This window comes from Phaethon aethereus, assembly GCF_964289735.1.
Source record: "Phaethon aethereus genome assembly, chromosome: 11".
NCBI classification, from domain to species: domain Eukaryota; kingdom Metazoa; phylum Chordata; class Aves; order Phaethontiformes; family Phaethontidae; genus Phaethon; species Phaethon aethereus.
This window is the reverse complement of record NC_138587.1, coordinates 7,561,446-7,577,602: the sequence shown is the minus strand read 5'-3', so window position 1 is coordinate 7,577,602 and position 16,157 is coordinate 7,561,446. Positions and strand designations below refer to the sequence as shown.

Genomic DNA, 16,157 nt, shown 5'->3' with positions numbered 1-16,157 from the left:
TGCATGAACACTTTGCTGCCCTTTGGCAGATGCTGGGAAGACCTAACGCTTTGTGCTGGAGGAGACACCAGGTTCTGGAGCAGCACAGAGACTTCCAGGTCCATGGTGGTGGTAGATGAGACAATTCAGCCTTGCTGTCTTCTTAGACTATAATCCCCAAACACAAATCTTTGCAGAGCTGGAGTCCTATTTTGTAGATTGTGTTGTAATTGGCAATGATAAATAGTCTCTGGATTATCCTTCCAGCTTCACTTCCTCTAGTCTGGTTTTCCTTCTCCGTTCTTTGTTTCCTTATTCTTTCCTTTCCACCAGCAGTATTTCAAACTTCTTCTCTCATGTGTCCTTTGAGGACCTGCTTCAAAACTCAGAAGGTTCAACTCTTTTTCAATCAGAACCTTCCCCTTCCTTTCCCCTTGCCTCCCTCTGCAGACATGTAACAGGCAGGCCCTGTATTGATCTAATCTGGTACCACATCCATTCTATTTTGCTGAAAATATTTAGCCGCCTTGCTGAATGGAGGCAGTGGAAAAATAATTTCCTGCTTTCTGAAGAATGGATTCCATGGTTAAAAATCATTAACTACCTACATATAACTTCAAACGAGGAAAGAAAGAACAGACTGAATTCTTTATCCCTTTCTTTCCACCCCAAGACAAAAAAATCAAAACCTCACCAGTACCTTCTGAATAAAGTAAGATGGATGTGTGCATCCCAGTGATTTAAAATAGTAATGTTAAATCTTAAAAGGACAAGATTATCCAAAAAACAACCTTTAAAAACAGATGCTGTCAAATGCTACCAATGGTAGTAGTGAGATGGCAAAATCATGCAGACATGCGTTTCTCCTGTGTTCTTTGCTTGAATTCAATACTCTAAAAATGTGTTAGAAGTCCTGAGAGGCAGGGTAATGAGCTGAAACAAACTGAAAGAGAAGTCTTGTTTGGCTTCCCTTTATGGCACACACACACATATATGTGTTGGTTAGTTCCTAGCTAAATCGTAATTGATTATTTGGCGAAGACAGAACAAAGAGCAACAATATATTGAATTCCATCCCCAGTGCCTGTGAAATGGCAGTGATTTCAGCCAAAGTGCTGCGAGAGGCCCCGCTCTTCCTTGTTGAGTGCACATGTGTAAGATGTATGTATTCAATCCATGGGCTTTTTATAGAAATGTAATAGGCACGAGCATAAATATCAGAGATTTGGAATCTTCTCTGCTTCATCTGTTAATAATTTAATCCCTGGAGGCCTTGTCCAGTATTATCATCATCTCTGGTGTCTGATGTAGGGGAAATGTTTGTAGCAGTCAGGGAGTAAGAGAAAGTGACATCTGAGCAGCTGGTGGGGGGGAACCCAAGGGTAGATCTACATGGCATTTTAAGCCTGAGGTTGCATTTGCACCAAACCTTGCCTCATGTCTGTGCTGTTTGGGCACCACCAGGCTTTGTCAGGCTGGAGGCAGAGGAGGGAAGCATGTCCCCATGCTGCGAGCAGTCCAGGCATGATTGTGGTTGCGCTTCGTGCTCAAGTGTTCTCCGGGCTTTGGCTGCCTGACTGGACCAGTGCACCCCAGCCCTGCACCGTACCAGTGCAGGCTGTCCCAGAAGACCTTCTGGGTGGGTCTCGTGTGTCCTCCATGGAAATGGGCTGGTGGCAAGGAAATCCTGCCATCGGGTGTTAGCTGCTGGGAAAGCAAAGTACTGCCCTGGAGCAGCAAGGCGATCTCCAGCCTGTCAAAGAACCTGAGAGGCCATTTAATGTGACTGAAAATTGCCTCTGTTAAAGACCCCTCCTTTCTCCCTACTGTAAAAAAGTGTGGCTTAATATTAATAATTAATGCTTTGTGGTGACAAAGTCACCAAGAATGGAGGTACAAGTCTACTGAATAATAAAGCACTAATGAGAGCTTTTTGCACATTAATAAGGAAGACTTCCCATCACTTTTGTTTTGATCTAATCAGCTCTGGCAAGATTACACACTGTGTCTAAAAGCCTCTTTAACGCTATAGCTCTGAATAAATTTTTGAGTACTCAAGACTTCCCTGCAGTGTCTGCTTGGACCATGCTTCTAACCCCAAATTGGTTAAAACTCTGGAGGAGTGGTGCTTTGCTCTTGGCATTTCTGCTGAAATCCAAAGAGGTTCTTGGGTCACTTTGCTCCTTGGGTCACTTTGCTCTACCATTGACAGGTGGTGTTCTCACAGTGATAAAGGGCCAGAATAAGTTTCCTCTTAAAAAAACTTAACATAATATCAATAAAATAAAAGTTGAAATAAGAACTGATTGATTGAAGAGTTTTGAAAAAACCCACACGTTTGTGAACTTGGAAATCAGTCAGTGCAAGAGGATGCTGTGAGGTTTAGTGTTGGACCTGTGCAACTCAGTTTTTCAACACTGATTTGGGATTCAATCCTGAATCAGTCCTGGGTAACCTTCAGATGTCAGTATAGAAAACAGTAACAAAGGCAATAATACATCTCGACCTGGATTTTTTCCTTTTCCTGAGGTGGGCTAATTCAAACAAGGATATTAGTTAAGCGCAAGTTCCCATCTCTTGAAATGAGCTTGACCTACTAAAATGGGCTGGTGTTGCAGAAGAGAGTACCAGGGGTCTAGCGCCAGATGACAAAACCACAGGGTCAGGAGGAGCCCCTGTGATGGCCAGAAGGGTTCCGTGGACCTTCTAGAAAGGGTTAGGAGAAGTTAAAATGGTACAGAAAAAAAAGATATGGGGACTGAAGAAGAACTTGTCTTCATCCCTTCATAGGATCTTACTTGAGGAGTGTGTCAAAGAACCCGTGAAACGTTTATTTTCCTATAGCAGCAGCAGCAGATTCTGCAGGCAGCCATCTTACTGCGAGGACCTAGGGTTATGTATTGCTCAGGTGAAGTATTTCACGCTGTTCTGATGCTTCTCAGTTTTTATTTGCATATGACAGCTGAAGAGGGGAGGAAATGCCAGCTGGAACCTAGGGGATTATCTTAAGTCTTGAAGACTTTTTATTCTTATTGCCAAATAAAGGTAAATCATTCTCCGCAGATGTCTGTCACTAGCACTTCCATCAAGAACTGGTCACTGAGAAAATGTGAGTAGCAGAGGAATTTTCTATTTAACACCCTGAGCTTGGTAGAGTTTAGCTGCTCAGCTGGTGTGTGAATATGCAGTGTCCATTGTAACTTTTTCGGGGACAGGTGAAGAATTTTCCACTACTGCGTGACGTTTTCTTTTCCCAGTAGAGGAGTTTGTCACTCTGCTAGAGGATTAATAAGCCAAGAGCCTTCTCCCATGTGAAAATCCATCTTTATGCCTACTCGCTGAGCCCAAGCCATCACCAGATCCTTCTAGGGCAGGGGAAAAAGGAGCCTTCTCCAGGAGTCAGCTGGTGAGTCTGGGTGCAGACTGCCTGCAAAGGCGCCTTTTTCGCTCTCAGCTCTATAGAAAAGCCAGGATGATTAGGAGTGTAAGGCTGGATGTGTCTGGGCCTTTCTTGCCCACCTGATACTTTGATACCTGCTTTTCCTGGTTGCTGACTAGCTGAGCAGACTCCAGCCTTACGTAGCAGCTCTTGGAGAATTCGGTGACAGCAGGAATAGACTAAAAGAGTGATTTAGAGATCTGTTGGGCCTTACTGTGTATTGGAGAGTGCACTGCACAGCCCTCCTATTTTGGATGAGTAGACCGGCTGTACTAGTTTGTATCTGTTTTATTAATCTGATGATTGGAAACAGTCATGTTTTAAGTTCCTTTACCCAGATGGAGTAGGTGGGACTGAGCAGTACCTTGCTAGTGCTGTAGCCTGTGCTTGGATACCTGTGTACTAATGTTGAAGAGGTCACTCTAAATTTAACTTGGACATTTAGGGTTAAGGCTGGGGCAAATTCATTTTATCAGAGTCATTGCTTTCAATAAGATGGAGCTCTCAACAAATGCTAGCTTTAATCTTGTACAAACTTGCATTTAATTTAGCTGCTATCCTGCTGCTTGTTGTGCTTATGAAGCATTTCATTGTTGCTGTTGTCATTCTAAATTGATTGGTAAATCTGTACCAAATACTTCCCAGTGATGGAAAAGGAAATGTTGAAATGTTAATAACAAAAGACTTTGAAAGATCCAGATGTTAGCTGGGGAAAAAATGAAAACCAATCAGCCTTGATTAAACCTTTCAGATAAGAATTTGGGAACATTGTATCAGCATAAATTATGTTTGTTCTAATCACTCTATCAGTCAAGATTGAAGCTTCTGCCAATGAGAAACTGTTAGGAGCAAAGGCATAAAAAAATTGCTGGGGTCTGATAAGGGAAATAAGGTAGTCTGACTAAAGTGTTACCGTCAGCTGTATAGCTGAGTGATGCATTGAGATTTTTTTGCTTGATACAGGCCTGGCAGCCATGTGGTTCACTGTTTAATTTTATCTTGGTCTGTGGGCAAAGGACTTCTCTTCCACATCCAGGCTTGTAAAGCCACTATTTTCCATGGAGATTATTTTTACTGTTCTAAAAATACATCACTGACATAAGTACCAAAGTTTCTATCCAGACCATTCTCTCGAAGCCTTTGGGTCACTTACTCAAAACCTGGCTCACAATGAAAAGATTTTTGACCTTAAAGAAGGTCCAGGAATGGGCTGGAATTTGGTTTAACTTGCTCATAGTTTCTGCTTTGGCTTCTTGAATACAACCCATTTTTCTGCTTTTTAGTGAGGTACCACTGCTAGAAAGCTTCCGGCAGAGCGAACCGGATGGGCTGACCTTACGTGAGCAGAAGCTGCTCCTAGACCAAGCGTTTTGGGCTGTTCACTGACTCTGCTTGCCTGCTATTCTTGTTTGAGATCCAGGGGACTGCACATGTGCCTTACTGCATCTCCTGAATTGTCGTGGGACATTCCTTAATTAACTGTAAGGAGTCAACGAAGGGTGCCAGCTGGCCCAGCCTCCCATCTGACATAAAGCAGGTTTTCATACGTTAAAACTAAGGTGGTTGAGAGCGAGAGATGCAGGTAAAAACACGAGCCAGCAGGGAAGATGGAATTTTTTACTACTTTACAGATTTTAGAATAAATGCTTTTCCCCTCTCCCATCCCAAGAAAAGAGAGATCAATTTTTCTACATTCCATAAAACTTGGAACAGAAAATAGATTCTTTTTAGCTTATTCCCTGGGTACTGTGTAGGCTTCAGTCTTTGGAGTCACTTTGTTCCCTGCTGTCGCCAATACAGGATTTTTACAAGCTCCAGATTTAAAAACAGGAGGAAAAAGATGTCCAAACAAATCTCCCCCCCACCCCCCACCCCTTTCTTTCTTCACTTATTGCTGGGCTGTCCCTGCATTTTAAGTTTCCTTCACTTTGGCTCTTCCTCAGCATGAATTACTTGCTTGAAATCTTGTGAACAGAGGAGAGAGAGAGAGATTAGAGTTAATTTTAGGATGGGGAAATAAGGCAAAGGGAATAAGATCCTGGGAGAAAAAGCAGCAAAGCTGGTCCCTAGATAGCACAAGAGGCCAGGCTGTAGCCACAGGGTTAAAATATGGAGACACACACACGTTTGTGGGTGAGACGTGCAGATGGATAAGCTGAAGATTTCTGGCTTTCAGGAGGAAAGCCACAGCTGAGCTGGCTGCTCCAAGTGAAAGTAATGAGCTCCAAGGGTGAAGTTTGGGAGTGATTAGAGAGAATAAAAATGCCCCTGAGGGGAAGATGGCACTTGTGGCAGCAGACTTCTGACAATTTCCAAAGACCCTTGGGCAGCCTCATATTGTTGTTACCCAAAATGGAGCCAATTCCATTCGCTGGAGATGAGCTCCATCCCAAGTACTGGCTTGTCTTTTTGCCTTGAAACAGAGTCCCAGGTCTAACAGTTGAAGTCCAGATCCAGTCTGGCTGTATTTTGTGGATAGCTTTGCCCCTGAAGCATGTGTGTTTCAGATGCAGAGCATCTTTCCTCTTTCTAGCATTTGAATGGTCAGACTTTAATTCTCAAGGTAGAACACAGTGTGACAAGCTTCTTTTCTGATCTCTGCAAATGAGTAAGCAGGTTCTTCCTTTCAAACTTGTCCGTAGGTTTTGGAAGTGGAATCCATCATCCTTATGACCTTCATATATGTACAGAGTCCAAAACAAAAAGACGGTAACCTCAATAGGGATGTTTGGATTTACAGTTAATGAGTATAGAGCTGTTTTCCTTAAGTCAACACACAGGAATAAAACACTCTGTGTACAGACCTTCAACAAACGTACCTGGACTCTGACGTGAGGAAACTTGCTGTAGGCATTAATAATGGAGCAGTGTTGACCACAGCCATGGGAATTATAGGCAGTGTGGCATTCATATTCAACCAACAATGTCTCACTTGTGTTTGGTATTTTAATTTACTCAGGTGGATTTGCAGCTGCAGTCACCACACCACTTGATGTAGCGAAGACGAGAATTATGTTGGCAAAGGTAAGGAGGAAGGAGGCCAGCAGACACGCAGGTGAATGGCTTGGGTAGTTCCAGAGTTTCTGTATGGTCATTACAGAATGAAGTCCAGCACCTATGAATTACGATTTCTGCTCTTGTCCTTGAAGGCAGGATTAGATGTGGACGACAGGTACTGCATCCAGAACTAATGAAATTGTTGTGTTCCTTTCCTCGTACTGCTCTTCTGGTCCTTTCCCAAAGGAGACGAGAAGGGCCTGTGCTTGTGCTAGACTTTCAGAGTCTCATGCAGTGTCTTTAGGAGAAAATCCTCACAGAGTCAGATGCCCAAAGTTGAACTTCCCATCAGGGATTTATTCCTCTGTTTTTTTGATAATGGTTGGGCTTGAGTGTGTGTATCTTTTCTGAGGAGGGATTGGCACTGGATCTTCTGTCCTCAAATTTTAAGGCACAGAGATCATGATGGCTTACGTCTGCCAACCAGGGCAGAAGGAAGATTGCTTATAAGATCGGTAAGTTTAGTAAGTAGTTAAATTACTAGTAAGTCTAGTGTTCCTGTCGTCATTTTGCTGACCCCAGAGCAGAACTAAGCAGCCACATAGCTAAAAGCCCTCAGCCTTACCCTGCCCTGAAAAGAGCTGTTGTGTTGGCAGAGGTCAGGCATCCTTGAGTTTCTGTGGATGGTGTTCACCCTATTGCTCATGTCCCTCAGTATAGGGATGTTTCTTGTTGATGATGTGCACCTCCCCAGCCGAGTCACGCACATCTGCACTCACCATGTTGCTTTGTTGGGTATCTCTCATTGCTGGGTGTTGTACCTGCTGCGGCTTCTTTGCCTTTGGATAGTGTGGGTGATAAAACTGTAAGAACTGGGTTTCAGTTCTGTCTGCCGCTGCACTGAACAACCAGGTCAGCGTTGGTAAGGGAACAATGGTGCTGTAGGATGTTCTGAGACCATTCAGACAGCATTGTTATATTAGTCATCTCTCACTAACTAGATCACACATGTAATTTAATTGTCTGTAGTCCTGCTGTCCTCTGTTTTGCTCTCAAGGCAATTTTCCTATGCAATACACTCCTTGTTTTTTTTAAGTAAATCTCAAGTAAATCCTCTTGCAGTGAGCAGCAAAGTCACTTGTTGGTGCTTTGAGAGTGTGTTTTTGTTAAATTATTACTCCAGTGTCAGCTGCTGAGTGTAGTGCAGAAAGGACTGGATACCCAGTTCTGAACTAACCAGCTCTGTGACTCTGGAGTGATTGTTTTGTCCTTCTGTGCCTTGGTTTCCCTTTCTGCCCTTTGCCTTATTCCTGGAGACAAGGAGCTTTTGCCTGTGCCTGGGGTAAAGAAGTCATTAGGATGTTTGTAATTGCTTTAAAGTAGCACTAACCAGGGACAGGGAGCTCGGTGAATAACTAAACCTCTCTGCCAACAGTTTCCAATCTCTCCCTTTCTGTGGTGCAGGCTGGTTCCAGCAATGCTAGTGGGAATGTTCTGGCCACCCTTGGTGGCATCTGGAGGACACAAGGCCTGTCGGGGTAAGGACGTGCTGCAGAAGCACATCTCGTGTTGTGTCTCTGTGTGTGTTGGGGGATGGGAGAGGATGGGATGGTCTGCTTACATTTAAATCCTGTCATACAGAAAAGACTTTTAATCGCGGTACACGTGGCCAGGAAGCAGCTCTCAGGTGCTTTAGCACTGGCTGTGAGCAATGTCCTGGGAAGACCACAGAAATGAGGTTATGATTACCATGATTTATCCAGGGTACAATCTCTAAGCTTAGCTCCAGGCTTTAGAGGAGAGTGGGGCTTTGTTTAATGGACTTTTCTACATGAATGTGTGCATTTGTGTTTTGTATTCATTTAAACTTTAGCCATGCTCATTGTCTTGTGGCAGTGAGTGCCACAGATTCATCTGGAGGATGTGTGAATCACTCCTCAGATGTCAGGGAAAGGCCATCATAGGACCCACGTGTCCCTTATGGACAGTCTTTTCCTCTTCCTGGCAATTTTCTACTGATTTGAAAACACCAGCAAGGTCTCCTTTGTTCCATTTGCTGTTCTCACTGTGAAGCGTGATGGCAGCAGGCAATGCCAGTGTGGTGGCAGCAGTAGGGACAAGCTGAAGCGGAAAGAAGGGAGCCGTGTGCTTCCTGACTTGTCCTTTGAGCCTCTCATCAGGTCTGGGCTTGAGCACATGCCCACTTGTATTTCTCCAGTGAGGCACTTGTTGCAAAAATGTAAGTTTTCTGAGACGGGCTTGTGTGCAAAGAGTAAGTCTGAGCAGCCGCAGAGCAGCTTTCTGGCTGCTTTCCTCCCGTGTCTGGCGTGTAGACATGTTCAGGGCTTTCTGCTGACTGGTCGGGGAAGTCTGAGGTGATGTTGATCCAGTCTGACTGCCTCGCTTTACCCATTCCTGAGATGGAGAATTGTTGTTCTGACATTGGAGTGGTGTTGTGAACAAAAAGTCCTCTGCTAGCGTTTGCAGAACGCTTTGAGGTGTTATGGGCTTATAAATTATTATTGATTTTTAGACACCTGCTTCATTTACACCACCTTGCTCTCTTTGAGTGTGTGAGTCATACCAGCTACTGGCTGCTCATAGTGAATATATGTCTTAACTCCCCCATTCCATGAGGTTCAGCCTGCCCTTCCTTCAGTAGGGCTTGGGTTCCACCTGCCCTTGGTCTGGAAGAGAAATGGAGGTTTTTTTGGAAGCTTTACTTGGGGCTTTTCACTGTAATTTCTCACAGGTTTTTAATCCGCTTGATGTGGCTGATACTTTCAGGGTGCTGTTTTAACATTTGTAAACTGTTGCTCAAAGCAGCATGCACATCTCAGCTTTGCGGGAGACGGTTTTCTCTTAACATCTGATCTTTACTCGCCCAGCTAATAAAAGTTCAATTCTCTTTCTACACATGTGGGAAATAATTCAAAACAAATTGCAGGAAGTTCCTGAACACCGATTCCAGGAAGACGTCCAGCTGTGCCCTCCGGCAGCACTCAGAGATGGGTTGTCTCAGGTTTGCTCTTTGAGGTGACGAGGTGATGTGCAGTGGATGAGTTTTGGGTCCTAGATCGCTGGGTGGACTCCAGGGCATGTTTTGAAAGGGAGTGGGAGAGGTGAGGCCGCATCTGCTACTGATGGCAGTTGAGCTCTGAAGGGTGTGAAGAGGCATGGATTTGGCTGGGGAAGCCTCCCCCTTTCCCCATGCAGCAATAGAAAATAAAAATGTGTATTTGTGTTCTTTTCAGGGTGTTTCAGCAGTGTCCCTTTCTAAACAACCCAAAGTTAAACTCTGCCTAAAGATAGTACCCGTGGACTAGGACCAAAGGGAGCATAATTCGATTGAAACCAAAACAATAAGCGATCTGGAGAAAAAGTAACATGTGAAGGAGGCCAAGCTGCGTCAGCTGCAAAGAAAAGGAAGAAAGTCTTGGGAAAAATAAACGCAGAGGCTGCCATGCCTGCTGCCAATTATAAATCTATTAATCAAAACCAATAAAAATGTCGGGCTTTTTTGGCCAGTTGCAACGTGAAATGATTTATGGCTCTTCTAATAAATCTCGTACTTGAAGAGGAGGAATTCTGAGGGCAGAAAGACGCATTGCTTATTGCCACCTTATTAAAACCAGAGTGCAGGGCTCAGCTTCCTGGTCTGCACCTAGTAAATCCCTCTGCTTCATGCCAAGAAATTTCACATCCCTTTCTGTCCAGGGAGAGCCAGGCCTGCAGCAGGAGGTAGGTTAGGGATGGGGTGAGCGGATCCGTGCACCTCTTCGCCTTTGCCAGCAGGGTAGCCATTCACGCAAAAGCAAGTTTACATCTTGTCCGACTGCTTTTCACGCAAGGAGGTGGTGAAAGCCGTGGATGAAGCTTCACAACTCATTGGTGAGAAAGACGAGGGTTATTTGATGGATAAATCTGGTGAGATGGCTCCTCCCAGCTTGTGTGTAGCTGGGGAGGGAACTGGCGGTTTGCACCAGGTGTCCCGTTCATCGGACGAGCTTCCTGGTCAGAGTGGATGTGGCACAGCAGGCGCAAACCACACCACTCTCCGGCACTGGATCGCGCTGATGCGAGTGGCGAGAGCAGCTCCTGTGCCCAGATCTTGCTGCGTTGTGAAACACAAGGTGCCCGCAGGAGTGAGCTCAGCACAAAGCTGTACTCATATAAAAGTGGTGGTTTTTTCAGCATGGCCACCTCTTTGGTCCAGAGCGCAATATGGAGGTTTTGTGGCCGAGCTGTGTCCAGGTCCTGCAGTGCCTTTTCCAAACGGTAACTTCTGAGGTCCTGGTTAGTCTCTATTGAGAAAAGAACTTGCTTTGGGTTGCCAGGTTGTCTCTCAAAAATGTCACCTTTGCTGCTGGAACTGTGGGACTGGGTGTATTGCTGGGCTGGGAACCCTGAAACGAAGAGCTGCACCTCGGAGAGCACGCACATGGCTGGGGAGTGCACATGGCGCGGCCTCGCCCTGGGATTTAAATGTGATTCCCGGATTTGTGACTCCTGCCCAGCCGTTCCTCGCATGGCTGGGGAGACTTCCATGTGTCTGTGCCCAAAAGCCTGCGTTTGGTCTTTGCCAGTCGCTGTCGTGCTGTGCGTTTACTACAGCTGTCAGTGACGAGAAGGCAGGGGCGAAGCCCTTGGGGCTGGACCCCATCAACGACTGGGAGAGTTGCTTAAGCAAAAGGGAAAACCCAGGCAGGGAGAGTGGAGTGGCAGGGTGCCGGGTGAAACCTGTGCAAACAGACAGCAAGTACAAAGAGGCAGCAGACCTGTGCCCACCAGATGGGATTCTGATGGGGCCAGCAGAAAAAACCCCGGTTGATCTCATCTGCTGATGAGGGCAGGGTGGCCCAGCACGGACCAGTCTGGAGCAGGCCTGTGGCAGAGCTCAGCTCTCCATATTCGGGACAGCCCCAGGGCTGTTCAGCTCTGCCCTCCTGCAGAAGTGAGCCCGTGGGGGAAGCGTGGGTCAGAGAGGCCACAGGGGGAAGGTGGGAAAGGGAGACTGCAGGGAGCAGGGCCAGGAATCTCGGAGGTGATGGTTAGTAATAGAGGCTGCCAGGGATGCAGCTTCTGGGTAACTCAGTTATCTGCCCCTGTTTGTGTAATAGCTGTGTCTCGAGTGGGCTGTTCTGTAAATGAATGTCTGCCCTGCTCCTGTAATGAGGGCTGCCTAATTTGGCAGGAGAAGGGTGGTATGTGTTTCGAGAGTGATGCTGCACCGTAGGATTTACCCTTTCAGCGCTCTGTCCATACATGCCTTGTACAAATTACTCTTGTTTTAAAGCTGTCATTATGGTAATAGGCCCAATTGCTGTCTAGTAAAGCCATAAAATGTTTCCATCTGCCTGTGTGCTCCAGGCTCCTTCGCAAAGCTCATTACAACGAAAACCAGTCGTTGCAGCCAGAGGTTTCCCCAGCGCAGCGTGAGTAGCCGGGCGCAGGCAGGGAGTAGAGAGCCCCTGCGCAACCCAGGGGTGCGCGCATCTCCTGCGCACATCCTGCGCAGCCAGGTCTCGCTGGTGGCCACACCTTGTCCCACTGGGGACATGCTCCTAAGCAGGGACCGTGCGGTGTTCGGGAAAAGCTGAGGACAGTGTCCCCGCGGAGCTCGGCCAGGTTGTGCTGCGAAGGGCTCCCGCCATGCGGGCGATAGATCAGCGGGGGGATGCCAAACGGATTCGAGCCTAATGTTTAATCCTTGCTTGCAATGAAGGAAGCCTGTAATAGTCTGGGAGGATACACTGGCTTATCCTGAAGTTGTTAAACCAACTATGAGCTTAGATGTGTCGAGCAATTGGCTTTGTACGAGTTTCCTGTTAACTTCCAAGAACTATTAGGATCAGGCACCTAAAAATCATGACGGCTGAACATGCAGCCGTTCCTGCTCCCTCCCTGCTGGGCCCTGTTGTATGTTACTGGGCATGAGCTTGCTGTGGTGAGCAGGACTGTCTCTGTGGTGGGGGAGCCCTTGGCAGAGAGGATGGATGCTTCCCATCTGTCTGCAGCCCGTCATGAGGATGTGTCTGAGCCCCTCTCTCCACAATGTGGCCCATAGCCTCCTGCACCTTTGCTTCTGCGCCTGAGGAGTGTGGAGAGGGGTTAAAAGTCACAAGGCTTGGGAGTACTCTGTTAGGGAAGTCCAGACAGGTTCCTTCAGTGAGCACCGGGGTGGGATTTAAGGAAACAGCAAGATAGAGTTTTTCTTGGCTTTGTTTGCCGGAGCCCCTGCAGCATCCGTTCTCTGCTCATCCTCTGAAACCGCCTTTTCTTTGCCTTCAGCTTGTTTGCAGGTGTCGTCCCGCGGATGGCAGCCATCAGCCTGGGAGGCTTCATCTTCCTGGGGACATACGAGAAGACTCGCCAGCTGCTGCTCTGACCCAGCCCGGCTGGTCCTGCCGGCGGCCGCCGAAGAGCTGGAGAAGCCGCAGAGTTGGAGGAGGAGTCCGCCCGCGAACACAGCCTTCCTCCGGCCGCCCGTGCACTGTGCCGCAGCAGCTGTTCGGCAGGCTGAGCGCCACTTTCCCTGTTCAAGAAAAGTAAATCCTCCAATAATCCAATTTCCCCAAACATGAAATTTTCCTGCATGGAAAGTGAGTGAGATCATTGTGAGAGTCGTGCCAAAAAAGTCATGTTTGGGGGGTAAACAGCTAATTACAGTGGCTGAGAAAGGCGTTATTAGAACTCCTGCAGAGGAAATGTTTTGCAAACCTCCAGATCGTGAGCTGAGCAGGGAGGCTGAAATAAAGCGAGTTTTCATAATTCAGTGGCACCTGCCTCATAACGCGGGGAGTGTTTTACTGGTCGGGGAAGGGGCCGATAGAGTTACAGCCTGCTGCCCTCCAACAGCACTGAAAGTATTCCAGGGTGGGAGAGCTCTTTGTAAAAGACAATAATCCATTTGTTTCTGATTTGAGCTGTATTTGTAGAAGTTTATATTCCTGTTTATACCTACAGGTGCTCAGCAAGCATTCCTGTGTGGTAGCTGGTGCAGCTTTGTTAATTAGACTCACATTTCTCTAGTAAAAGTACGGGCTTGTATTATTTTACAGCTGTGCTTGTGCAAAGATGTGCAGCTCTGCCTTCATTTGGTCTTCCTCCTTCTGCAGCTGAAGGAGCAGGAGGTGTGAAATGCTGAAGCCCAGGAGGGAGGCTGGGAAAACGCACAAGTACGGACCCATCCTGAAGGCTCTTGGGGGCTGCCGGCAGGCAGAGCAAGCCTCTGCTGTTGCGCTCATGTTAGGACACAGTGGCCACACAGTAGTGGCCAAAATGGTGCAGGGACGAGCTTGCTGAAAAGGCTGTATTGAAATTACTTAAAATTATCACCAAGGTCTGGGGTGGGGGCCCCAAGTTTACACCAGCAACTTGGCCAAGTGGTGCTTGAAAATGTGTAGGGGTGGGGGGCGTTTGTGCGGGGATGCCTGGGCAGGCAAAGCCAAGCTGCTGCGGCGAGCGCCTTCGGCACACGCCCAAGAGACCCTCCTGCGGCCGGGGCAGGCGGTTCGCATGTCTTTCCCCCCCACCTGGGGTGGGGCTTGGTGCTGGGGGGCTGAGGGGCTCCTCATGCCTGGGGGAGAGGAGGTGGGTGCTGGCTGCTGCAGGGGCCGGTGGACTGGGCCGCCCCGGGGCTCCGTGCACTGCCCGCAGCCTGGCAGAGCCCGGCTTGTGCAGCCGCAGCGGCTTCGACCTGGCGGCACCGCACGCGTGCGCCCGAGCTAACCGAAGCTGCGCCTGTGATGACGTGCTCCCCACTTTAACTTCTAGGTTGTTCCCTACATTGGGAAGGCATTTAGGGGTGCAGGGAGTCAGGGGTGAGGGACAGCAGGTGCTCTCGGGGTTGGTGCATGAACGGGGGGCACGCGCAAAGCCTGAGCCCCCGCCCAGAGAACAGGCTCCTGCTTGGGCACGAACAGAGGCCGGGCTTACGAAGGCTGGATGTTTTATTACACTCCTGTCCCATGACATAGCAGTAAGACTTTTTTTTTGAGGCTAAAACTCTAGAAAATAATGGGCAAACAAGTAAAACGTAAAGAACAAAGGATATAATAATTCTTAAAAATAATCTTCAATTAAAATGGGGATTTTGGCCAAGTCTTGTCGTAGCTGGTTCATTCTACCTATTTCCAGGGCACAGTGTAGCAGTGCTTCCTGCTGCTTTTAAGGTTGTCTCTTTTGTGAAGTTTATATATGGCAGACCCAATTTTAGGAGCAATGTGGGGGGAGGGGGAGATTTATTACTGTGTCTTAAAAGCTAGCTTCTATTTTCTATTAAAGCCCTTTAAACACCATGAGAGGGTTAGCACTGTAGTTGGTGCATTTAATTACTTGAGCTGAAAATAATCAGGGCTCATAGTCTTTGGGCCCAAATGTTGGATTTCTGTTGTTTTTTACTTGATTATTTGCATCATCAGTTTTTGTCATCACTGCTTTTATGTAAAAATGGTGGGGCCCCCGAGTGCTTCCTTCCCTGGCCTGTGTGCTGGGGAACAGGCCCGGCTCCCTGGGCAGCGGCAGGAAGGACATGGTGACTGGGGCACGGCACCAGGTAAGTGAAAGCCCTGGTGGGCGGCCCCGGGCTGCGCTGCACACACTGACCTGCCTAGTCCTGTGGGACGTGATGCTTGGAGTTAATGGGGCTGCAGGGGGAAAAAGAGCTAAAAATTTCCCCTGATGCCTGTTGGCCTTGAGTTTCAGTGCTGTTTTATTTCAAGTTTAATCGAAACTTGCAAAATTAATTTTATTCTGTTACTGGGGTAATGTGGAATAACAGAACTTGACTCTCAGCCCAGGCACCAGCCTCTTAAAGGCTTGGTCTTTACCATTTTAAAGTATTTTAACTCAACTCCTACATGTGTTAAGGGATTTATCAGGGTAGTCTCAGAAAATCTGCTTTATACCATTACAATTTAGAGGAAGAAATACTTTTAAAATTTTTTTTTAACTACACAGAAATGGAATTAAGATTTTAAGTTAAAGCAGGAATTCAAGCTTATCTCCAAAGCTCCATCTGGAATTTCCATACAGGGTGGAGTTTGGTTTGAGAAAGCCCGAGGTGCTCACAGCTGCATCCCAGCCTGGTGCTGTCCTGGCCCCATTTCATGATGTATGGGCCTGCCCATGCACACGCCCTGTCCGTTCCCTTTTCACTGCCAAGATAAGGGCACTTGCCGGATACTTAAGCAGGTTGATACATCAGACACTTACTTCTTAACAAGTTCTGTATTTATTAGTACAGCCCCAAAATTCCACCCCATCCCCAAGTCAGGCTGCCAGAGTCTCATGTGGGTCTACAGTATCTAAAAGTTGTGGGTCAGCTACTTTGATGTTTCCATCAGAGAGAGACAGGAAAGAGTAAAACACTGGATTAGAATTTTATTTAATTTTCAACTGAAACTCCCAAAAGCTCACTCTCAACAAAACAGCTGTAATATTATAAATGAACCTTTATTAAAGACACTTCAATGCCATTTGTTAGACACTTCAATATCTTACATGTTTTTCAATGTACAACATTGTACCAAATTTTCTAATAAATAAATAACTTTGTACACAAAAGTAATACTTCCTCTTTCACATTGCCTCTTAGAAGCAGCAAATTCACATATTTAGTGGAAGTCATAACATTAGGCAGTTAACTTTATTCAGAAACATTATTTTCAAATGTTAATGTGGCAAATATGCTTTGTATCTGCAATGGTGATGACATTTCCGCCAGCAAAATGAGTCAATT

The 16,157-nt window shown here is 46.8% G+C and overlaps 1 protein-coding gene across 1 annotated transcript in view; it reads left to right on the top strand.

The window, feature by feature from the left end:
* Positions 1-12,803, top strand: part of SLC25A26 (solute carrier family 25 member 26) — a gene marked incomplete at its 3' end in the record, with an annotated part of 87,614 nt that extends 74,811 nt beyond the window's left edge. The window contains exons 8-10 of the mRNA XM_082004841.1: positions 6,378-6,442; positions 7,880-7,953; positions 12,707-12,803. Coding sequence (XP_081860967.1) covers positions 6,378-6,442; positions 7,880-7,953; positions 12,707-12,803 — 236 coding nt within the window. The remainder of the gene's footprint in view (positions 1-6,377; positions 6,443-7,879; positions 7,954-12,706) is intronic.
* Positions 12,804-16,157: the final 3,354 nt, after the last annotated feature.